The following is a 25384-nucleotide window of genomic DNA, read 5'->3' as shown; positions in this document are numbered from 1 at the left end:
ACACTCACAATTTTTCCATATTTTCTAATTCTCAGTGAAAATCGTGTCAGCGATTATCTTCACTTATTAATCGTCCTCACCCTCTCCCTCCTTGTAATTCACGATTCAAATTCGTTCGTCTCATCAAAACGTGACTCTGTATAATGGGATAACGGAGCCTCGTATTTTACGACCCGCTATCCCATATCAGAATCGCGGATAGAGCATTCTTGGATTTCTAATATCCCTTCTCCACCCTCCCTCCTCGTCAATTCTTTATATTACAAACTCCGCTCTCATTTTTTGCAGATTCTCCTCACCTTTCTACCCCATTTGTAACCTTAAACCTTCTCTAATTGATAAAACGGGAGAATTGTGAGATTGAACTGTCTATGGGTACCTCATTAAGAAGACTTTATTCTGTTCGAAGAATTATGTTCAATTTCATTGAATTATTTGATGTGATCAGCAATTTTCCTTCAATTTTCCTGTTAAAAAAATAAGACTCTCTTCGCAGGATACGAATTCATTATAAAACGTCATGAGACATTTAAAATTGAGGCTCCAGGGGGTGAAACGAGGGGCAAAGGTTAGTTTTATTACAAAAATTAGTCTCCCAAGTTTATTTTTTCCGACAAAACTTGACCTAAAAATTGTTGATTATTATTTCGTCCCATATTTCACCCTCCAAAGGTTTAATTATTACCCAAAATTTCTTTCCTACCCCTGTATTACCCCTCACGATCGAGCTATTTCGATTTTATAGAAAAGTAAAAAAGCAAAAGTGGAAATTTTTTAAAAATCCTTTTTTCGGTTTTACGTACGTGACGTTATGATTTCAACGGATAATTTTCCAGTCATCCAACCTCACCCCCTCCCATCCTTGCACTCTTCCCCAACTCCCTCCCTCCCTCCCTTAGATATCTGATAATTAATTCTCAGGGAAATTCCCCAAACATTGAATTTCATAAATCTCCACTTCACTCCACTCCACTCCCTCTGCAATTACCCTTCTTGTTCCATCAGACCCGATGAAGAAGGAAGGGAGTACTGATACTTCGTGGGGGTAGAAAAACCAAAAGAACAACCCACCGTTCCAAGTGAGAGCCCACAATCGCTGCAACGTTAGTAACGCCATGACATTCCACAACTGGTTACAACAGTCTCACTTTTATTTTGAAGAATTTTTTTCATCGCTCTTTTTCGCCGTTTTTATTCCCTCGGTCCTCTTCCCACCGATGCGGTTACACAGAGAAAAATCTGACAATTTTTAGTGGGATTCCCACAAAAATTACTGAGCTGCCGTACAATGTCGGCGTAAACTGCAGCTCTGGGAAAAATTACTATGCCGTCGTACAATCGTCTCCATTCGGCACTCAGTGTTGCACCAATCCATGTGAGTTACCGAAAAATTACTGTGTGGTAAAATGAAAAATGAATGAAGATCCAAAAAAATAATCTGACCTGGAATTTTTAAAAGATTTTTCTCAATTTTTATTTTACCCTCAAATAAAAAATATTACATCTTCAAATTTTATAGTACTGTTTAGTCAATTTTACGAAGCCACATATTATCCGTTAATTACAAAATTTATTATAAAATTTAAAATATTGATATCAATTTTGATGTGCGAGTAAAAGACATTTCAGTTTTTTAGCATTTTGCCTCTCGATTCTAGTGCCCGGCACAATAATTTTTCAGAGACTTTTCTCACCGCGTACGAGAGTCTCTCACTCCTGACGGAGAAGGAGGAGGAGGAGGATTGGAATCGCGAGTACTCTTCTTATTGCGGCGGCATTCCAAAGACCGGACGCCACACGGAGGGCCAAACCGTCTTTGGTTTTTCTCCTCGGTTATTTCTCTTTTGCTTCTGCTTTTTATCGGCAGCGTTCGACATTTTTGCATGCAATGGGCTGGATTTTGAGCCCTCCCCGGTGATCGGGCCGTACTTGTTGCCAGGTTCACTCTTATTTTTTGCAATCACAGGTGTTCACGAGGCTGGATTATTCAGACTTACTCGCGCCATCATTTTTTGGTCAAAACTAAATAATAGTTCGTTATTTACCTCTTACCTGTGTTGAATAATTACCCCACTTGGCAATTACCCTCCATCAATTATTCATAATTATTTCTCTCACACAAATAATTATGAAATAATTGAAAAGCAATTTACAATAACTCTACTATCACATCTTTAATTAAGAGTATTATTTCACAACTATTTTTGTGCATAAAGTTCCGATAAAGTTTCGAAAACAACGAAACACTTGATAAAATCGGATAGATAATTTATCGGTTCGTCTAGAGAGGAATCTGTCACGTTGATCAACAATAAATTGATTGTTAAAAGTCAGGGACATTGTCTTGTCGATAAAATTTCTACAACTATATTTTGCTCCGGAAAAATACGTAATTTTTACCACTCGTAAAAATAGACATCACAAAAAAGGAAAGGGAATAGAAAATAAATAAATAATTAAAATTTAAATATTTATCCTCCAATTTTCTAAATTTACCCAAATTGCGCCGGAATTCTCCCTCAAAAAATGTCTCTCTCGTGTGATAAAATGACGACTGAGAGGCAGCTGTTCCAAGTGATTACATTTTGGTGGCAGTGCTTCGCATTGCTACACAGTCATGAGCAACTTTTGATGTCGGCAGAAGAAAAAGGCCTGTCGGGTAGGCGTCGTCCAGTAATTTCATGAACGAGGGCTTATTTGAAAGAATGCTCCGTCCCATGTTCCTTCTCTCCTTTCATTTCACTCGGAAATTGCTCTCCCACTGCGCACATTTTCGCTACATCCACTCCCGAGGCCCCATGAAAGACGAGGATAGAGACGAAAAAAAAAAATGAGGCACAAGAGGTCGACCTTGGCCCAGGCACCCGGCAAAACGGTATTAACGAGAATTCGGCACGTGCGTAGGAACATGGGACGAGTCGACTATATTCGCGGAGAACTTCGCCCCCCCTCTCCCCCTATTTTTCGATGTTTTGTGAAATGAGGCCGTGTAAAAAATGAAAAAGTAATGCATGAAAATACATAAAAAATTTTCAACATTTTTTAACTGCGGAAAAATAAAAAAAAAACAACTCTCAAAAGAGAAAATATTTGATAGAGAAATAACTAATTTAATTGACGAATTTATTTTTACGATACGTCAATTAAAATCAGTGGAATGTTGCATTCCAACTCATTATTTATTTACAAAAAGATGAAAAAAGTTTCAGAAAGAAAATATTCGCAAAAATCCTCTCGATGCGAATTTTTTAGAAATTGTATTGTATTTTTAGTGCAAATATTTTTTTTCCCTTTCTTTTTAGGTCTGACTAAAACGCAAATATCTCCTAGTGGGGTTAAAGTGGATTGTTTGTCGATTCGTCCTTTTGTTCCTTCCCGAGCAATAATTAACCCGCAAAAAAAGACCCAACATGCGATTCGGTATTTACTCGTATTATTGTTTCTCTCGGTCCCCTCCATTTTGTTTACTCCTCTGGCCCTGGAGTTTGACGAATAAAACTTGGTGACATGCGTGCGTGAGGAGATTAATACCCGCACTTTCTTCGGGAGACGGCGCGTATGCGTACAGGGGACTTTCAATTTTTTTTCCAAAAACGAAAAGAGAAAATGAAACGTCAACAAGGAGTTCGACGTGTTTGCCAATTACGAGACTCTCGTGGTAAATATTTTCCTGAAAAAACATGAGAAAATATTTTGTGGAAATTAAAATTTCTACTGAAATTGTTACGGAAAAATTCCAAAGCCGTCAACGATTCCCAGTCCACCCATCCACACTTTCCCAATCCCCGAGACATTCCCTGTATCACCTCCGACCTTGAAATGTGTGCCATCCCCGTGTCGCTGAGCGTGGTCATGAATAATTTGTGGCGGTGCTGTCCGTAAATCATACGCCGTATCCAACCGAGCGAAGAAATCGATGACATTGGGGGGTAAACCACCTTGACTTCCGAATTCTGATGACCTGTAATCCCAGGGGAAGCAATGATGATAATTGTACCATCCGCTCTCCATGAATACCATCCACGCGAAGTCCGACTGGACTCCCCTAATTCTCCTGAAACCCTCCAGTTCGTTAGGGTACAACGCAGGACTCGTCCGAAGACCAAAGTCCACCGTCAGTCTCTTCTTTGGACGTTGCTCAACCACTAGTGGGGTAAAACGGTTGTACAGAATGTAGAGAAGACGTCCACATGTCTCCCCCGAGAACTAATAGGGCAATAAAACCAACAGCACCAGGCCCAGTCCTAAGTCCAAGGGGATGGGGTGCCCGAAGAACAAGGCAAGGGATAAAAGGGGCAGTTACTCAACCCTTGTCACAATATTTAACTAAATTTTCGGGAGATGGGGGTGATGATACGGGAGGGGCGAGTTCACCTGTGCTGGAACATCAGGAGCTTGTCCGCCCTGAGATCGGAGGCGTCGATCTGCCTGCCCTTCTCCACGACCAGCGGGTGTTTACTGGTTACCAGTCCATGTGGGTAAACACGAAACCGGGATTTACGTTGTGAGGGTCTGCATCGATGGTCTCCCGCCCCAGCGTATGCTGAGTTCATTTGGGGGATGATTTATTTTATGTAATTTTTTTTTCATTCATAATTTTTCCTTTCAGGAAAAACAAAAAATCCCCCCAGAATTCAATCGCATCCTCTCATAATTGTCAGGTAATCTCATTAATAAATAATGTATAGAACCTCGTCAATAACTAATTAACTTTCATACAAAGGGCTGGAACCCCTCGATCAAACAAAACAATTCCCAAACACCTCGAAGCCCCATTCCCCATTAGAACCAAAAAATATCTTTTGACCCCCAATTTGAAAAGCGTCACGTGCAGCATCTGCAGGGTCGGTGGCCACCTGTCTCCAAAAGCCCAGCGCAGAAAAGGTACCCCGCTAACGGCAGGTGGACTTCGTGGCTTCCCACTCCTCCTTCTTTCCCTTTCGTATCACATTCCCCTCGCATCCCTCTTTACACAAGACCCAGCCGGTATCAATTAGCCCTTTTGTTTCACGCCTTATTTCTTTGAGGTCATTCTTGTTTACTACGTAGTACTACGCACGCCATGACATGCAGGTATCGTAATACCCCCGATCCCCTCTCCCTACGCCCCTACTCCCATCCTGGGTTACCTCAGAAACACCTGCAGAGTGTGCGGTTTACCCTCTTCTCAGTCCCAACTTCCATCTTTTTTATTCTGGAAGGGATGGCTGGAGATCAAAAGGGCAAATTACGGTTTTTCAAATTTGGAAATTCATATTAAAAGAAAAATTAGTCTGATTTGTCCTGGACATTTCTAGATTGACTCCAGAGGATAATTGGAGGAAACTCAAAATCATAGAAATTAATTTTGGACTTTTTTTTTTCTTTTTCCAGGCGGCAATTCTGCAGCAAACAGCTGAATACATCTACCAACTGGAGCAGGAAAAAACTCAGCTCCTTTCCCAAAACTGTCAGCTTAAAAGACTGGTGAATCAGCACGAGGGAGGGGACGTGCCGATTAAAAAACGCAAAGCCGAGAGTCAAGGTAGGAGAAAAAAAAGCGAGCATTCACGAGGAAAAATTATGTTTTGATAATTTGAAAGTAAAATACCGGTTCCAAGTTTATTTCAATGGTCATACACACGCAACGGGGCTTTTTTTCGAATGCAATAAAAAAGTAAGTACTGAGGAAATGGCGAGACCTTTGGGGGAATTTTGCACGCGATTTTTTTTAACCCTTCGAGACAGGAGTTTTGTTTCTTTCGGGTGACTCGAAATTACGGTAAATTACTGGGGAAAGATTCTTTGAAAACATTTTGCGATGTTCAACGACAAAAATAAATTATTCAGAATGAATTTTTTTTTTGTGAAGAGAAAAAATTGATACGTTCAAATGATTGAATTTTTTTTCCTGCGTCATGAGTAGTTTTATAGGGAAAAGTGATAAAATCATTTTTGTTGAAAATTTTATTGACTATGAAAAAGGTTTTAGCACTTTTTCTCTTAAAGCCAATCGTGTTCGATATCTTTTAACAGTCCCACAATTCATGATACTTTTTATTTGTGTTTAGTCACGTGTCAAAGGGTCGCGAGGTTTAAATGATAGTTAGACCATGTAAAATTGAAGGTCCAATTGTCGGGAAAGACAAACAGTCACGGGGAAATCAGGGCGAAGGGTCAAATGACTTTCTCCTGACGTGCGTGACCCCTCGATCCCCAACTTCAAATCTTCTCAAGATTTTTTTGACTCTCAAAACCATATCTTAAAGAACGAACGAACTGTGAAGTATTGCGGTTTAAGAATAAAATGAAGATTTGCCTGATCCTTTTATCTTTGGCTCCCAACGTCCTTAAGAGTCCTTTCACCCTCGCCCTAAATTTTATAAAATCCCTTAATTGTGTTAAACAGTCATTATAACTAAAATTTTGGTTTCAGGAGTCGTTGTAAGTCTCCCAATCCACGTAAGCGAGAGTGGAGACGAAGGACTAGGTAGTATGTCACCCGAGCCCCTCTCTGTAATCACAGTATCATCCGATAATCACTCAGTAGTTAACAATAACAACAGTAGTGAGCTTGTCGAGTTGAGACGACAGTTGGAGAGAGAGCGCCATCAAAGGCTACACCTGGAGAAGCAGATGCGGGCTATCCAGGCACAAGTTTATCCAGACAGATTCCGTGACAATCAAGTCATGACTTATCAGCCGCACGAGGTAATTAATCTCTCTCCTACCCCACAATCCTCCCACAAAATGTCATCAATTTTTTTATTGAAAATTAAATTTTGTCCAAAAAATGTCTAGACTTGTTCTCAACATTAAAAAAAAAGCAACCGTTTTATCCGTCTATTTCTCTAGTGGATAAACGTATGGTCATAAAAATCGGACGATTTTGATCCCGAAAAAAATTACTGCCCTGAAACTTCATACGAGCCTTAATTACAATCACGAAACCTATTATCAACTAAATTAATCATGATTATGTTCAGGTCATTGAACACACTGACAACGTTCTTGCCCAAGAAACGGAAGAGGCCGTGACCGCCCTCCAGGTGGTCTCAGTGATGTCAATACCAGCGGTGGGTTCGACGCAAACCGTTGAAACAACCACCGAAGATCCAACATCACCACCCTTGTCACCCCAGCCAGTTGAATTATTAAATGAGGAGGGTAAGGATGAGGAGGTACGTCCGGGAAGTCCAAAAATCGTCACATTCGCCGCCAACAATCAGATATTCACAGCGACAATTGAGGAAGGGAGCAATACAGAAGCATTTTCACCTTCGAGAGTGACGTATGCTGGTGAATTCAAAAATACGGGGGCTCAGTTTATTGCAGCGAGCCCGATGAGACCCTTCTCGCCCGCTGCTGAGCCCATTTTACCTAGTGTTCTTGAAGCGGCAATGAAGGCTGAACCTAAGGTCGAGGTTGAAAGGTAAAATTTTTTTTCTTATTTTTCTATTTCGTTCCTGGAGATGGAGAGGAATTTACAGGGGTTGTCATAGGAATTAAAGGGCTCGGGAAGGCAATTGCAAGGGTCAAACGAGATTGTCAAAAGGGTCTACTGGATTACACGAAATAAACAACACGAAATTAAACATTTATAGTTGTCTCAATGATTTACAGATTGCCATCGCCCTCAAGTTCCCTCGAGGACGGTACGCCCCAAGCGCGCGGCTACCTCACCAACACCTCGCGCCAGAATTTAGAGACAATTGTCGAGGCAATTCGTCACCTAGAAGGTGATAATCTCTTTGGCGATGAGCCGGCCCAGGACGCACCGTTGGCCCTCACCAACAAACCAACAGGTGCCACCGCCAACTTCCCCAAACAACGACTTCTCCATGCAGACGTCAACTTCCCCCACCTCCATACCAATCAGCCCAACCAGCAGCGACCCGGTGTCATCGTTGTCAAGCACTCGTGATCAGCCACATCAAAACCCGCGTCAACAGCTCCATAAACACCAACAGATAAGCAAGAAACAACAGCAAAAAATATAACTTAAACGAGTAAAAAAAATCGAGAAAAAAACGAAATTTTCACTTTTCTTCGATGAAAAAAAATTGTCTTCGGTAATCAATTCCTTGATTAGTCGAATGGATAATTAGATGATGGATTGATTGCGAATTGAGAACATTTGAATGTGCCTGGAGGTGCCAGCGGGTAGAAAAGAAACGAGAGTGATGTAAGATAAAACTGAAAAATCGAAATGAAATTCAATATTTCAACTTTTTTATGTAAATATCGTATGTTTTTTTTTGTTCTCATGCACTTTTATGACAGATTATTCGTCGATGTAACGAGCCTATTCATGAATTATGAATAATGAAGCAGAGTTTCAAGACAATTGTACTCAATTGTGTTGAAAACAAGAGGAAAAAAATGTTTTTTAAGATTAATAAACAGAAATTGAGGCTCTCAAGTGCGTAAATAACCCACAATGAATATTCCTAGCTTAAGTACGTACGCTGTATTATAATATATTTACGTTTTCTTTTTTTTTTTCTTTTTTTACGATTGTTAAAACATAAACTAAAAGATGATGAATAAAAATGCATTGGATGAGTTTAATTGATTTAAAATGAATATTGTATGTTTCTCAATGTCTCCTGTGTCATTGTTATATCGTACAGGGAGGGTTTTGATTGAGATTACCGGCATGCTTCATATTTGACACACATTATTGAAGTTTTTTTCGAAATTTTTGAGTGATTCAGGCGATTTAGTCAGTGGTGAAGGGGTGAAATAATGCAAAATCGAAGGTACGAAAAAAAGATTATCTCTGGAATTATCAGAAGTGTCATGGAACATTTTTTCTGAAGAATTTAACCTACAAAAAATGTCTAGATACATTTCTCGATCGAACCTCTCGAGATAATCAAGTCATAACGAAGAGAGAATTGCAATTTCACCGCCGAAATGCGCTCCATTTTTTAAATACTGCTTTTTTATTCTACTCGGTGCATATTGGAGATCTGTTTTAACCTTCGGTTAATCTGTGCCAAATATCGAGTATTGAGACTTTCCTTCGTAGACGTAGAACTCTCCATGGGTTAATCGATAAATTGATAACCACCATTCGTATAAGTCACAGATTTGATTTTCTTGCTGATATTCACTGGAATTGTTGACTGAATATCCCCAAGAAATCACATCCCACTATTTTTCATGATCCTGAATTTTTTTTTTAATATTTGACGGTCATTTCTTTATATCGTAAATATCCCCAGAGCCAAAAGTCTAGTGACATTGTCTCTTACAGCGACTCTCTCCCAGGATATTCACGAAATGAAGCCCCAAGTCTATCGATTCTCAACTAATTATGTATTGTTCAACTCTCAATTCTTTTCGCCCTGATTCAGTGAAAGGAAAAAACATTAAATAATCCTTGGACACCCATGGAGAGACCCCCTGAATGATGATGGAATATATGTGCGATAACTCTTGACTAAACAACCTCTGCTTTCAGCGAAAAAAATCGTCTGCACGTGGGGGTTGAAACCGCAATTTAAAAAAAAAATTCAACAGTGATTGAAGGAAAAATTATGCAGACAGATTAGTCACGAGATATTAGACCTTGAAAATAACTGATTAATGATGAATGAAACCTACAAAATCCGAAGAAATGAAACAGGAGGAAGTGAAGAGAACAGAATAGAACAGAACAAATCGCACCTAAGTTTAGATTTCGTAAGAAATTGTGAGCGGAATTTGTAATGCGTGTGATGAATTTATAACTGTAATGTATGTATATACCCGTAAGTAAAATTAGTAATGTGTAGTGACGTTATCACCTCTGATTTGTTCACCAGAATGAGTGGAAGAAAAATATGATGTTGTGAGAAGTTGTTTCGTATCACGAGGATTGAGAGACTGATCTAGGCTAAATGAATCATTAAGGAGTACATTTTGTCGGGTATTATTTCGATCATTACTCATTTATTCGCCTTGGTCTTATGATTAATTAGTTCGTGATACGAAGGGACTGATAAATAACATGAATGAAAATTTTGAAAGAACATTTGATGAATGAAATAGAGAGGAAGAATCCATTTGATCATTTTTTTTAAACAGCCATTTTCGCTTTTGAAATAATCTTCAAAGCCTGAAAGGTCAAAAGGTTGAAGTTCTAAGGGTAAAAAAGGTTTTTGGTGAAAAAGGTCCCCCAAATAAAGGATTTAGACGGCAGTTGAACCACCTAATACAGTTAAAATGGCCCTTCTTCCCACTTAACCTTCAACCTTTCAATTCGTAGAAAAAGCGTTTTCTTGAAGTATCATTTGAGCCTGAAAACTTAGGTTCAAAAAACCCTTTCTCACTCTTAACCCTAAAGCTCATCAAGGGTTGTTTGACCTTCAAGATCATTTCCTTCTACCCTGACCTTCAGAATCCTGGAAACAATCACGAGGGTCATTTGACTCTAAAAATATCTTTAACCCTCCACCGGAAATAAAAAAAGCATCCTGAACACCCGTTTCTACTGAAATCAACAAACAATGACGAGGTGAAAGCGTCTAGAATGCAAGCTGAAGGAATGAACATTGAAACATTGACTGAGGTTTAAAGCGATTTGACACAAATTGACATGAAGAATAGACCTCAAAATGTCAGTGACTTTTTGCGAAAATGGAGTAAAGCAATGAGGGCCTAATTGATGAATTATTTTAATGAATAATGGCATTCAAATTCGGACATCAAAATAGAATTTTTAAAAGCCTTTCTACCTTTCTTATTAACGAAACGATTGCGATAAATTTTGAAATGTATCCATTCAATGTCATTGTTCATGAAAATTATTCAGAAACGATTCAAGAGTTTTTCCAGACACTTTTGGGGAATTTCTGTCATCTCGCCCGTAACCAGTATACGAATATGTAAGGAAATAAAATGTTAAACAAAATTATCTGCGCAAAAAATATTATAAAAGTGGAAAAATTTCGATTGGCCCTTCCAACATTGTCTCCCTCCATGCTCTCACCTCTCGCATTTAATGACCAAAATTTTTTGTATTAAGTTTATTTATCAATTAGGATTGTTTTAGAAGATAATTAGGAGGAAAGAGGAATCAATGAATAGCTTTTCTTGAGGATGAGAAGTGGAGGCATTCGGACAAAGAGGAAAGAACCAGTCGATTTTGTTTCAGAACTTGAAATTTTTTATCGTAAAAAATAGAAGAAATTAATGATCCAGGATATTTGAGGGTTAATGGGTCGAGAAGGAATAGAAGATTCGCAACTTTTAATGTTGCAAAATTTTTGAGTATTAGAACGATGAAAATAAATCAATGATCGAGTGGTTAAACGTCAGATAAACTTGTGCTTATTTTGTTACCAAATGGATCGATAGGTAAATGTTAAAAAATATTTTCTGTTGAAAATTTAATTCTCAGCAAAGAATGTTGTATGACATTTTTTCTGTGATTGATTTGGGCGTATCTCCAATACTGAAGGATACATCGAAAAGCTTTATGAGACATTTTTGTGGAGAATCAAATTTCAAGAAAAAAAAACTCTTGTCATATTTATCGATCGATCCACTCATTAGCGAAATAATCACACGTGCAATTACGTTTCATCATTTTTATACTGGGATAATCCCTAGAGTTTAAAAGAATCAATATTTTCCGTTGATTACATCGAGGGATATCTCGATATTTATGGGGGTTAAATCGTCACTGAGAGCTTATACGTAAATGTAAGAGCTGTGGACTTGAAATAGATTAAATATAATATCATTATTTCATAATTGTTTTTTTACATTTGCATATTTCGATTTTTTAAATCAATTTTTCACTGAAAAATCATCCATTATCTTCTAAATACAAAGAAAAACTTCATGATTGAACTGAGGATTTGATTATTTATTGGAATAAATGAGAAATAATTTACTTTTTCACCTGAAATTTTGATTTAAAAAAATACGAAAAACGATAAAGGTCCATGAATTCTTAGTGAACGACACCTGAAAGATGATAAGCCACCCCATTATATCAATTTTCCTATTCAACATTTTTCAACAAACATAAACAAACATTATAAAAATAAATAAATGAGAAGAATGAGAAGATGCGCGTAATAATAAAACAACAAATCCAAACATTTCTTATGTAAAAGGTTCCATAAAAGTTAATTATAAAATTCATTTTTGTTAAAAAAAATTGTTTATTTCTTTGTTTCATAATAATCCGAGACTTCGAAGTTACTAAGTAATTTCGAATTTCGTAATAAAGTATGTGTGATGAGCAATTAGAGAAAAACGAACATTAAATCGAGTGGATGTTTGTGCCAATGATGAGTGACAACAAATAGCGGCAGGTTCCGAACTTTCACAAACTGGAACAGAACTGAGTAGTTTAAAGTGCCGGGTGTGGGAGCATTAAGAATAATTGATGAACGAATAAATATGAAAATAGTAAAAAAGGAATGATTGGTTTACCCTACTTTCTTTCTCTTTGGGTAAAGTCGAGGGAACCTTTTAATCCTCAACTCCACACTTAAGGGTCAAATGGTTCTTAAAACTTATCGCATGCTCAAGGGTACTCTCCTTCAAAGGATAATATTTTTCATTGAGGGCCCAACGACCTTTGAGAGTGTTTCGAGGTGTGGGTCAAGTGTTTTTACGTGTGGGTGAAGCATAAAATCAGTTTAAGGGCCCAATGGAAAGGGAGATGCTCCGAATTATTTCAAGCAATGTACCCTTGAAAAAAATTTCCACTCAAGGTATTACAAATATTTGCGGTTACGAACCCTCTCGTGAGGCTCCTGAGACTAATTACCACCGACAAATGCACACTTCGGAATTAAGTGCTATCACTAATGCGACACCCAACACTTGGCATCCGCACCCACCTTGTCTAACTGAACCCCCTTCATATCGTTGATAAACTGACTTGTTCAACGCGTAAAGGAACATAATACGATGCCCCTGAGTCATTAGCACGTTAATTACGTGTGGTCCCCCATCCCGGAATTATCCTATCAATGAGTGAAAACACATGTTTTGGAATTAGTGACTCGAAACAGGTGCTTCATAGAGATGGAGCGAGCAGATAAGTGGATAACTTCACCTTATTTTTATTCATTGACCATTCAATTATCATGAAGCACTTGATATTACTCCAGACATAAACATTAATAATTCATCATCCTAATTGATAGTTGCAAAAAAAAAAATAAACAAAATCCGTACAAACTATTTTATGCAAAAAATCTGTAAAATTCCATCTTCCTATACAATTTTACTCTTGCAATATTTGTATCGAAATTCATCCACATAAATTATGCTAATTATTTTGCTATTATTTTTCTTCTTAATCCCAGATATTTTCCAGAAATTTCCTAATTAATATGAACGGATTTTCTTGACATATGTTCTCTTCACCGATACGCTGCAGAAATACTCCTCTCCGCACCGGAAACACGCAATTTTATCGCTCGTTGGGTGGTCGTGCAGGTGGAAAGGGTACCTCGATTGAGTATTAAATCGTGCGTTAGAGAAAAAAAATGATAATTTACCAGTAGAATTGCAAATTGAGAGAACACTTTGTTTCCCGTGTGGAACTACGATTAAATCAAGTCCGTGCGTGGCCTCCTCAATTTTTCACGGGTGAATCAGAGTGTGATATCTCTGTTTCCACGTCATGTTCAGAAAAAAAAAACATAAAAAATAATTCTGATAAAAAAATCTGTAGTTTTCTCTCCTTCTAACAGAAACATAAATTTAAAAACTGTAATAATTTCCATACGACTTCGAATCCGTTTTCATAATTACCTGGTGCATCTGTATGACTACTATTAATAAATTAACGTTACTGCTGATGTTTAAATAATTATAATGTTGTTATGAAATCCAAACTTTTATTAAACTCTATATAATAATGCAAGTTCAACTGCGTGGTACAAAAAAATCACAGCCAACTCCAAGGTGTAAAAAAATATTTTAAAGTATATCTTAACGGGGATTTCTGAAAAATACTGTAACAATTCTGTAACTATAGAAAAATAATGAGTATTCATCCACTGCAAGCCATGCAGTCATCGCCATTCTCCCTTGAGCAGACGAGAGCAACATCTTCCTCAAGCGATGAATTGATGGAGGGATTGAAAGACTTATGAAGAGAAGCATTAATGGAGGCATTGAGTGACTTGTTGAGAGACTCATCCATTGACTCCTTCCCCACATTGGCCGGTTTGTTTGCCCTCAGCCTCGTCTTGTCGACGGTGAACTGAATGGCATTGGTGGCGGGTTTGGTCCTGAGGTAGTACATCCCAGTCTTCAATCCGGCTTTCCACCCGTAGAAGTGCATGGAGGTGAGTCTCTCGGTGGTTGGATTGGCCATGTGAACATTGAGTGATTGTGACTGATCGATAAAAGCTCCCCTATCAGCAGCCATTTTGAGGATCATCCTCTGGGGGATCTCCCAGACTGTTCTGTATAGTGTCTTGAGTTCTTCTGGTATCTCCTCGATATCCTGGATTGATCCATTGTGCGCTATTATCAGATTCTTCATATGATCATCCCAGAGATCGCGTTCCGTCAGGTCCTTCAGCAGATGGGGATTGACAATCTGAAATTCACCAGACAGCACGCGCCTGGAGTAGATGTTGCTTGTGTAGGGCTCAATGGCCTCGTTGTTACCCAAAATCTGGGCTGTCGATGCTGTTGGCATTGGTGCCAGTAACAGAGAGTTCCTTACTCCGTGTTGAGATATTTTCTCCTTGAGTTTGGCCCAGTCCCAGAGATTTGTCGGTGTGACACCCCACATGTCATACTGGAGGATGCCCTGGCTGACTGGTGAGCCTTTGTACGTCTCGTAAGTGCCCTTCTCCTGGGCTAATTCACAGGAGGCCTCCAGGGCACCGTAGTACAGGGTCTCGAAGATCTGAATGTTGAGCTTTTGGGCCCCCTCACTATCGAATGGATAACGCATCAGTAGAAATGCATCTGCTAGACCTTGAACACCAATTCCCATGGGACGGTGTCTGATGTTGGAGACCCTGGTCACCTCGAGTGGATAATCATTGACGTCGATGACTCTGTCGAGATTTCTGGTGACAATTTTGACGACTGTCTTGAGCTTATCAAAGTCATATGTCTTCTTAACTGGATCCACAAACATGTTGACTGCTATTGATGCCAAATTGCAGACAGCTACCTCGTCGGGGCTCGAGTACTCAACTATCTCCGTGCACAGATTGCTGCATTTTATTGTTCCAAGGTTTTTCTGGTTGGACTTTCGATTACAGGAGTCCTTGTACAGCATATAGGGGGTTCCAGTCTCAACCTGGGACATTAGAATTGCTGTCCACAGCTCACGAGCTGGCACTTGACGCTTGTAACGTGCCTCCTCCTCGTATTTTGTGTACAGCTTTGCAAATTCCTCACCCCAATGGTCAGAAAGCCCTGGAGCCTCGTGAGGGCACATCAGACTCCAGGTACCGTCTGCCAGGACACGCTCCATGAATAGATCGGGTATCCACAGAGCGTAGAAGAGCTCACGCGCTCGGTATTCCTCTTTTCCTGTATTTTTCTTTAGGTCTAGAAAATCAAAAATGTCGGCATGCCAGGGCTCCAGATAAACTGCAAACGCTCCGGGACGTTTGTTCCCACCCTGTTCAACATAACGTGCTGTATTATTGTAGACACGCAGCAAAGGAACAATCCCATTGGATACGCCATTAGTACCAGCTATTCTTGTCCCCTTAGCCCTGATACAGTGAATATTGACTCCTACACCACCTCCTGACTTGCTGATGAGTGCACACCTCTTGAGGGTGTCGTAGATGCCCTCGATACTGTCCTCAGTCATGGTCAGGAGAAAACAGCTGGACATCTGCTGTCTACAGGTGCATGCTGAGAACAATGTTGGTGATGCATGAGTGAAGTATCTCTCTGATAGATAATTGTACGTCTCGATGACTCTGTCTATGTCCTCCTCGTGTATTCCAACAGCCACTCTCATTAGCATATGCGCAGGCCTCTCAACGACTTTCCCATTGATTTTCAGCAGATAACTCCTCTCCAGGGTTTTGAAGCCAAAGTAGTTGTAGCTGAAATCTCGATTGTAAATTATAGCCGAGTCCAGCTTCTGTGAATGCTTCTGGATGATATCATTGTGATGCTTGCTAATTATTGGAGTGTGCTTCTTTGTTATGGGATCAATGGTGTTGTGAAGGTCGTTCATGACCTCGCTGAAATTCTTCTTTGTCTCTTTGTGGAGATTTGCCACTGCTATTCGTGCTGCCAGCACTGCGTAGTCTGGATGAATTGTTGTCATCGTGGCTGCCGTCTCTGCTGCTAAATTATCCAGCTCCACTGTTGTTACACCAGAGTAGAGACCACTGACTACTCTCAGTGTTATTGCAGGCTGTAAATTAATTTTTTTTTCATATCTCAGGAGTGGAAAAATTTGGAAATGGTCTTTGAAGGATAACAGATTGCCAATGGTATTGAAAATTTGCGAACAAATTCGCTAGGAAATGCTGTCAACATTTTTGGACGTCAAGGCAAAGACGATGATGAATGCTTTTGGGGTTCAAAAAATATTGACAACTGGCAGGTAATTTGTTTGGAAATTTACAAAAACGTAGGCCTTCTGATACTTCTTAAGGTGTGGTGGATGCTCACAGGGTCCACAAAGTCCATGTCCAGGTTGTAACATAATTTTTGGATCCTCGAAGTGATTTTGTCGTAGTGGACCTCCTCTTTATGTCCATCTGAAATTATTCAGTTTGTTTTCCATTGTCTTGGACTATTTACTGCGTCTACTATTATTGAATTGTCATTGGAGACCATTTTGGGGGGACTGACAGGATATCCTCATTCGTAGATTATGTTGGAGCGACGGTTAGACTAGTAGGTTAGGACTTGGGGAAGGACAATGGAGTGTATGCTCATTTTCTGATTATTTTAGATCGGCTGAGAGGAATTCAGGATTTTTTTTTCATTCGACAGATATTGTTTTGCTCCTCAACAGGAACCTAATGCGTTGAAATTGTATCGTTCGATCTCGAGATATTGAGAATGGAAATAAGGTCGATTCAACGTCAGGGGGTTGATTTATTTGTTTCCATTATTCAGAGCATCCGTGCCATTGTTGATTACTTACCACGTTTAATCACGAACATTTTGCCGACAGGACCTTTCCCTCCCATTTTGAAAATAATTTTTTACTGGATTGGTTCGATAACAATTCTTATTCTGCCGAAAGGAGCGGAATGTTTTTCAAATCGCACTATCTGTTACACCAATGTGTTTAGCCAGCGAAAGGGTGCAGATGGAACAACTAATTAATGTTCCTGATTGTACCTCGTTAGTACATCATTGTACATATATTGATTTTGTTTGTAGCTCCGTGGATAATTGATAATTATCATTTGAATTTTTCCCATGATGGCCGGAAAAAAAATTGAACTTTTTTATTTGATACAGAGGTCACTACCAATGTTAGATTTTTAATTATTCATTTAAAAATAAATGAGGAACTAACAAAACCTTTTAAGGTGATTGCAAACGGGTACAAATTTAGTACAAACGACGGAGTCAGTTTATTTTGCGAAAAACAATCATTTTGTGGGCTATCGACATACGAATTACAACGGGAATGGACTTGTTCGTTTGCCTCCATAACTCGTCAAAATGGCAGCCATTTCTACGCCTCCTATTGGTTCACACGATCCAGCCCTCCCTCACAATACTGCGTCGTGATGTTTCCTTATGTCGTTTGACGCTGTTTTGCGCGGGGTTTGATAGTAAATAAAGTTATTTCTCCCCCAAATTGCACAAATCAGTTAGTAGTGAATAATTATCTGAGAAGAAGTTCCCCTAAATCGATAATCGACTGTCTCTGAAGTTGCTGAAGCACCTCCTGAGAATCAAGCTGGTGAGTTCTTCCCACATTCTCAACAGATTGACGACTGGTGAATCTCCAAACAGAAACGAAGGTTATGTTACCTGTCGCGTTCAATTCTCATCACTCAATAACAATTAATTAACGATTTTTCAGACTAAATAAATAGTCCATCACGATGTCTCGTTCAACGAGACTTCGTTCACGATACAGAATCGCGGAGCCACCCCCGGAGGCTGAAAATCCTTCATCAAAATCACGAAAAGGTAATCAAAAAATCAACAAAGACGTGCTATTGGAATTACGATCACCAGTTTTGCGGGACAGAACGAATATAACGGTCGAGTCATCAAAAACTATTATTTCAAAAAAAGGTATCGGCAATAAGAGGGTTGGCGATAAACCTGAAACGAGAAAAAATACAAGAGGGACAAGGACAAAGTCAACATCAACACCAGATGCCCAGAGCAGCAAGAAGACAATTGTGAAGAAATCAGCAAAGCCATCACCAGGAGTAAAAAAACATATCCCCCCAGTGCCTTCGAGATCGAGTAAAAATCTTGGGGTCCAAGTGACTGAGAAAGAGCCCGATAATGAAAAATCGAAGATCCCCACAACAATACGACGAACCGTGTCCAAGGATCCTCCCAAGAGTATCAAACCGTTAAATAGACGAGAATCCCCCAGGACCACAAAATTACCTTTAAGAACTCGATCAAAAGGTCCAGTAGATTCTGGAGACCTTCCCAAGACGAAATTGAAGACCAGTGCTGCACCAAAATCCCCATCCAAGCTTTCAGAACCAGAGAAAATCGAGAGGAAGTCAAAACGTCTGACGAAATCAAGTACTAAGTCTCCCCAGAAGTCAGGAAAAATCGAGAGGAAATCAAAACGTCTAACGAAATCAAGTATTAAATCACCCCAGAAATCAGAAAAAAAGTTTTTCAAGCATAAAAGAAATATCGGATCCCATTCCAAAGTCTCCCCCATGAAACGAGGGCTCAGACAAGGCCTCCTGAGGCCCACAAGGCCGTTACGCAAGAAGACATCTCCTTTACCGGTTCGTCAGCTCACTTTATCTGAATCTTTTGCAAAAATGAAAAAGACGTTGCGACCGAGGCGAACAGGCAAGGATTATAATGAGGAGACAGTCATCGAGAGTAAAAAACCAACTCCTGGAGGTGATGATCATCCAAAGACGCCAGTCTACAAAACCTTAAATACCGTGGAGAAACCGAAGGACAAGGAGAAAGTCTATGAATTTAGTTTCGATGCCAATGACTCCAATGAACGTCTCCAGAAGAAGAGGAAGAAAAGGACTGTACGGAAGGAACCCGCCAAGAGGCCCAGGAAGGCAACTAAAGAAGTTGATAAAAATTCAGGCGTTCAACATTCAGGTAAACAAATTGTTGCGGGTGAATCTGGTGACAACTCCAAAAAGACGACTGGAAAAATTCCTGCAGCTAAAGATGATATTGAAGAGGCTGTGGAGGCTGGTGAAGTCCTGAAGGAAACATCCAAACCATCCAGTGATCATCAGAATACTACTGATCATAATCAAATCCCCGAAGATGCCCCACCATCTCCCTCCTCACTATCTTCTCAAGGAAATTCGCCATTTGCCGACCACTTCGAGGTTTCAGCAGACGTTCACGTCCCTCCAGATGCTCCAGTATCTACCCCTGGACTCTCAAAAATTCCCACTTCTACTCCACAAACTCCAGTCATCCACTCTATAAAACCCAAGATGATCTCCAACGAAAAGCTCGAGGGAGAGAGAAGAATCACCCTGTCTTCAACTCCACTTCATCCACCCTCGGATTCCATGGGTCCAACCAGTGCCTTCACCAATCGTCCTTGCACTCAGTTTAAAACAATGCTGAATCACTCGTTGATCAGACGATCATTCTCTCCAATTGTTAAACAAACTAGTGAAAAAGTCGATACTAATTTTGATTCGAGTAGTCCTTGGAGGCCCATTTCCTTGAGTACATTCTCGAGAGTGAAGAATGTTTTTCAGAGCACACCTCAAGGAAAAAAAGTCCTCACACCTCACGGTATCAATTCCTTGATGACTGAACACAAAAGATCATTGGGGAAAATCAACAGAATTGTAGAGGAGAATGATTCATCGGTTGTTGAGAGCCCGAAAAAGTCACCTAGAAAATTCGGAACTGTTTTGGGGAATATTTCGAGTCCTGGAAGTGCCAGCCCCAGGATGTCCGATGGAAGTTCTGTGCAAGATAAGGAAAATCAGATGAGCCCAAGGAAGAGCCCCAGCAAGAGGGTGAGGGCACCCTTGGGGAGTTCTTCGAGACCTTTGGAGAAGGACAAGAGGACCGAAGGACCTCCTGGGGGGCTAAAGGAGCAGGAGATCCAGAGAGACGAGAGGATTTTGAGGCAGTCGAATCTCCATAACTTCCTGGGAATTCCTGAGATGCCCTCGAGCACCGGCATCAATACTGCTCATGGAATCTTTGATGATGGGGATGGCATCGTTCCTGGGAAGAGTATCAAGGCTTCTGAGCAGCATTTCAGCATTGGGAATGCGTTTGGATTCGAGGAAGACAGCCACGCAGGACAGAATGAGTCCTCGAGGACTTCTTCAGGGACTGATGGTGCTGAGGAGATCCAGAAAAATGTTAATTTTGATGAGAAGATTCAGAAGGATAAAGCCAAGGAACAGGTTCGGAGGAAGATCGATGTGGAGAATGTTCAGAAGAAAATCCTGGAGAAGAGGCCTATGAGATTGCCTACTAGGCCAGTGCAGAAGGCCATTGTTGATGATGTTAGTAAGGAAAAGAAAGAGGAGAAGGGAAAGGCTGATGTGAGCAGTGGAGATGTTAGTGAGGATGAGGATACAAGGAGTGCTGCTAGCATTAAGAGTCACGAAGCCACGAAACAGGACGTGGTGGAGGCAGGACAATTCTTGGATACCTTCGACGCTGACGAGAGGAATGCCAGTCCTCTAGAAGTACCTCTATTCGTTGATCCTGAACCCGTACACTTCAAACAGGTAAATCATTTTTTGAATTAACATTTAATGTTTTAGAAAATCAGATGCTTAAAAAAATTCTAGAATTTCTCCTTGAGTTCCCTAGCTATTAAGACATTTAAGAGCTAAATTAAAATTTTAATTGAAGCCTCATATTATTTTTTTTCATTACATTTTTAATTATTTTAGCCTCCGAGATATTCCTACACTAAACGAAAAAGAGATATTCACCACAACACCTCCGACGAAACTGATGATGTTCATTCTGAGGATGAGGACGAAATTCTTCCAAAACGTAAAATAAAAAAACGTAAAACAAAAGCTGAAAAAGAACAACGGAAGCAACTTGACGAATGGGCAAAAAGTGTCAATCAAACGTTCGATGAAATTGAGCACTTTGATCTTCTCGTGGAATGAGCAAAAAAGTTTTTATTCTCAGTACTATAAATTATTTCGTATTTCAAAGGTCAGAATCTCTTTTATCGATACGACGGAACCACTTCCAGGCTGTTGTGGACATTCGCCACTTCACGTGTACATATCAGTAGTTAAAACACCGACGTACTGTAAGCTTTATGTTATGGGGAACAAACGAAGATTTGGACTGGGGTAAAAAGAGTTTTGTATGACCTAAAACATTTTTTTTTTTGGCAATATTGACATTTCTTAGATTTATGAGAACTTGAATTCTTCTATTAGATTATATTATTATTCTTGTATTATTCTCTTGTGTGTGGCTTCGGTGCAGTTATTTTGTATAAATATGATGAAATATATATAAAAAAAGGATATTGTTACGGTTTTGTTTCGATAAATAGGAAGAGAAAGAAAAAATCCACTACTTTTTCATCACTCGACAATTGCAAAAATGAGCACTTTCGACAAAGAAAAATCACCACTTCTGACATCGCGAGTCATAAAAACTGAGTTTATCTTGACATGTTAGTCATATTTAATTTTATTTTGCTTTCTCCACTGATAAGGCGTCGTATCCGCTGGAAAAATTAATGCAACATTCAATAGTCCATCGAGAAGACGCATTTTGAATTCGTGATTCATTTCGAAATGTTCATCGGTTTGTGGTACGAGGTCCATTGTTGTGGTCTTGTATTTAACATACAATGGAGATAAAAATACTCAGCAATTTTTACAAATCGTGAATAAATACGGTATGTCATGAAAAAAATCACACATGAGGAACAAGATTTTTTTTATTTCACTTTTAAAAGCTGGGAGGCTTTTCCTGTGCCCCATGATGCGTTTGATCCTCTGAAGACAACAATAGTCACCATACCTTCCTTAGTTTAGGAGATGTTTCGCGAAAAGCGTTTATAAACAAATAGCGATTTCTCGAAAACCGTTTGAGCGATTGAGCTGAATCTGGATCCAGAGTTAACGTCAACTCCTACCTACCATCTCCCAAAATTTCGATTTTTAAAAATTGTTTTTACCCACCTATATCTTTTTTCAACTAAAAAAATTACCCCAATTCTCCATCACTTCCAAGCAAAATAAGATTCGTCTTTTCAATCGGGATTAGACGATTGCAATGCTTTCCATTCGGAAGTAAAATACCCTTCAAGAACTGATAGAGAATCCCCAAAAGGAAATACCGACATGACCCAACTGAGAATGCGGTAATATAGTTTCATGTCGTTAATCCGTGAAAAGAATAAATAATAGTCGTCACAATGGATTTCAATAAAATAGAACCGGATTGTATATAGATTTTTTCCCCTTTGTCTCGAGTCGTGTGTGGTCAGCCGTGTCGCACGTGCGTGTTATAACTTACTATCTTTCTCTAAAAGGGTTGACTCATAATTCGAGTTGAATATAACGAGTGAATTCACTCAGCTGTTCAGTGTACGATTTTGTAACTATCGCTTGAATTCGTATTTTTTCATTCTTTCCTTTTTACCCGATTCGCGGGAAACTGCGCACTGGAAATTTGAAACCAGTTGTACCCGTTATCATTTCATTGTTCTCGATTATTGTCGAGTCACTGCGGTTCGACGCAGGCTCGACTTTATCAAGTTTTTTTTATATTGAATCGAAAGGCGAACGAATGATTTGTAAGAAATTGGATGGAAAAATATTCACTTTTAACGAAATGCAGATGGTAATTTTTCGACGCACTGGGCGTAAAGTGGTATTTTACCCACGCCACGCATGTGCAAAACTCTTTTCACACATTGTGTTGAAAAATAACGTTCGATAATCACGGGAAAAGGGGGTTTATGATCTCCTGATACGAGGGGAAGCATCACCAACAGTGGGCCGACACTCAACCAATGCTGGCCAACCGTTGGCTCACTGTTGGCAATTCTTATTTTATCAAAATTATGTATAAAACTAATCAAAATGTATATAAAAGGGGAAAATGTGGCATAATTGCAGTGTAAATAACCCCCATTATGGATTCCAGTCCTATAAATAAATTTTGTAAAAGCTTTTTCGAAAAAAATTAGTTCTAAGAAAAAATCCATCGCAACGTCTCTCTCTCTAAATCCTCTCCTAATCCTCACAATTCAATAGTTTTCCGCGCGATTACGCACGATGGAGACTTATTTTATGAAAATGACGTTAATCTTTGCGGAAGCATCGAGGGTTGTCGACCACAAAAAAAATCATTGTCAATTTATAGAAGGTCCTTAGACATAGTAAAGATGCCAGTGTGTTTTCTCAGACCTTGATGAGATCCCTCGGAGTCTATTCAAGGCTTTATCTAATTTTCCACAGAGAGGCAATGAGATTCCTATCCATCTTGACGTTGTTTCGCATTTTTCTAATCGTTTATTTTTCCACCTTCGGTGATCTCTAGTATGCGCTCTTTATCCCTCGTTATCGGCCTTCAGTCCGCACGGAGGAACTGGCTCAAGGCCATTACTACGTTCTCTATTGGCAATTCGAGAGAGTTTGATTTTTCAAATGGAGAGTAGAACTGTACGGGTGAATGTCATCTCTATTCGCCTCTCACTTTCAGAAATCAAGAAAATCAGTTGCTACATCTGAATTTTGGGTGCGTAAAACGTCAATTCGCACACAGTTTGTGAAAAAAAAAATGTTTTTAACTATTTTTGTCCAATTTGATAACTGAGTCAACGTTAATTATCAGTATAGGAGAGTTTTGCATTAAGTCTTTTTCGGTTTTTTAATGAATATTTGTCTTGTCATGATAACTTCGTCCCGTCTATTATCTCCCAGTTCCGGTGGTTTTTTTGCTGTTTCTGATTTCATGGAATGTCATTAGGGCCAACGGTTTGGTCCAGATCGCATTCCAGTAATTCCCCACCTCGGTATTTATCCATATCTTAATTTTTGCAACATTTATTGGGCTATTGGGCAATCGCAAAACAAGAAACTTCCACAAATTAAACAACATAAATCTTCTACAAAAAAGTGCCACTTTTGTAAACAAATAAAACCCCAGAGATGCCTCAAGATAATTAATGTATATATTTACATCGAGAATTAGAAAAACCGCTCGTAAATCTCAAGGAAGTTGAGAGAAATCTCTTCAAAAAATTTGAGAACAAAACTTTCGCCATCTTCATTAGTCTAATGCCAAGTTCAATGCTCCAATGTCACAAATTAAATGTTCAGAATTGTGTCAGGCATTGAATCACCAAAATACATTTTTATTATTAAACAATTGTGGTGCAGGCGCTGTCTCCAACCGTAATTATCCATCTACCAAGACAATATCTTCCCACAGATATCGATAATGAAACGAGATATCATGAAAAACCGATTGTAATCGAAGATTGTTTCATCAGATGGATCACACTAACGACCACAAAATATCTTGAATATTAATGTGATGAGTCACTCATCTTGTTCGATATTATATTCAGCAGTTCTTCCTCCCCTCCACCTCTGGCCGAGAAAACACCCACACCACAAGTGCATGAGTCATCCGTTCCCGATTCTTGGAAAGTCAAGTTTTTTTAAATTCGAAAATTCCCAGCTTCAATTTAATTGCGTCACATCTTGATAATATTTCTGTAATGACGTTAGTGATGATGGTAAAGAAAAGCAAGTAAAGAGGAATTTCACTAGTCTTTTAATTGATAACTGATGGGAAATGATAACACTAAAGATTTACGATTACAAATAATGTTTTTTGAAAACAGTAATTGCAATCGGTGTTTTTCAATTAATTTCTTCAGCTTACCAGTGACTCGGGCGTTATTTAAACAACATTATTTACTTTAGACATTGTTTGCTTCCGAATGGAAGCTTACGACCATTTTACAAACATTTACAAACCGATTGATTACAAACACTTTGCACATAATCCACATAATTTCCAAGCAAAATTAGAAAATCCAAACCCACGCAAAACAGGGCATCCATTCGAAAGCATAAACAATCAATTATTTTCCAATAAATTTCTCCAATAAAGTCCCTCAAATGACCTAAACAAATTTAATAATAAAATTCAAATTAAAATCAGAACAATAAAAATTGAATTAATTACCTCTCATCAAACGTATCCAAAATCATCGCCATCAATTACCCCCTCCCTCTTCCCCATCCCAGCATATCGACCCGTCGATATC

At 39.2% G+C, this 25384-nt stretch overlaps 3 protein-coding genes across 7 annotated transcripts in view; 2 read left to right on the top strand and 1 right to left on the bottom strand.

Annotated features, from left to right (window-relative positions):
- LOC135164942 (uncharacterized) overlaps positions 1-12398 on the top strand; it is a 96260-nt gene extending 83862 nt beyond the window's left edge. For both annotated transcript variants that reach the window (XM_064125747.1, XM_064125748.1), the window contains 4 exons: positions 5374-5524; positions 6416-6690; positions 6966-7411; positions 7603-12398. In XM_064125747.1, coding sequence (XP_063981817.1) covers positions 5374-5524; positions 6416-6690; positions 6966-7411; positions 7603-7903 — 1173 coding nt within the window. In that variant the 3' untranslated portion in view covers positions 7904-12398. The remainder of the gene's footprint in view (positions 1-5373; positions 5525-6415; positions 6691-6965; positions 7412-7602) is intronic.
- Positions 12399-13274: 876 nt separating this feature from the next.
- Positions 13275-17311, bottom strand: LOC135164939 (ribonucleoside-diphosphate reductase large subunit-like). The gene is made up of 3 exons (XM_064125745.1): positions 17087-17311; positions 16606-16694; positions 13275-16345 (listed from the first exon to the last, which is right to left on the bottom strand). The coding sequence occupies exons 1-3, from the start codon at positions 17130-17132 to the stop codon at positions 13991-13993; spliced, it is 2490 nt and encodes an 829-aa protein (XP_063981815.1). The 5' UTR covers positions 17133-17311; the 3' UTR covers positions 13275-13990.
- Positions 17312-17609: 298 nt separating this feature from the next.
- On the top strand, positions 17610-23258 carry LOC135164938 (proteoglycan 4-like). 4 transcript variants are annotated; one of them, XM_064125743.1, is made up of 4 exons: positions 17611-17860; positions 17984-18093; positions 18202-20843; positions 21012-23258. In XM_064125743.1, the coding sequence occupies exons 2-4, from the start codon at positions 18006-18008 to the stop codon at positions 21237-21239; spliced, it is 2958 nt and encodes a 985-aa protein (XP_063981813.1). In that variant the 5' UTR covers positions 17611-17860; positions 17984-18005; the 3' UTR covers positions 21240-23258. The 4 variants fall into 4 exon arrangements, with proteins under 4 accessions (XP_063981812.1, XP_063981813.1, XP_063981814.1 ...); XM_064125744.1 differs by having other exon boundaries at positions 17611-17921; XM_064125742.1 differs by having other exon boundaries at positions 17610-17921; positions 17984-20843.
- The last annotated feature ends 2126 nt before the right edge of the window (positions 23259-25384 follow it).

This window comes from Diachasmimorpha longicaudata, chromosome 8 (assembly GCF_034640455.1).
Source record: "Diachasmimorpha longicaudata isolate KC_UGA_2023 chromosome 8, iyDiaLong2, whole genome shotgun sequence".
Classification (NCBI taxonomy): domain Eukaryota; kingdom Metazoa; phylum Arthropoda; class Insecta; order Hymenoptera; family Braconidae; genus Diachasmimorpha; species Diachasmimorpha longicaudata.
Note: the sequence above shows the minus strand (reverse complement) of the source record. Positions and strands in the feature narration are given on the sequence as shown.

Coding starts and splice junctions, on each gene's coding strand:
- LOC135164939 (XM_064125745.1), bottom strand. CDS start 17,132: ATGGGAGGGAAAGGTCCTGTCGGCAAAATGTTCGTGATTAAACGTG. Junction 16,695..17,086: donor AATGTTCGTGATTAAACGTG/GTAAGTAATCAA, acceptor GAATAATTTCAG/ATGGACATAAAGAGGAGGTC. Junction 16,346..16,605: donor ACATGGACTTTGTGGACCCT/GTGAGCATCCAC, acceptor ATTAATTTACAG/CCTGCAATAACACTGAGAGT.
- LOC135164938 (XM_064125742.1), top strand. CDS start 18,006: ATGTCTCGTTCAACGAGACTTCGTTCACGATACAGAATCGCGGAGCCA. Junction 20,844..21,011: donor AACCCGTACACTTCAAACAG/GTAAATCATTTT, acceptor TAATTATTTTAG/CCTCCGAGATATTCCTACAC.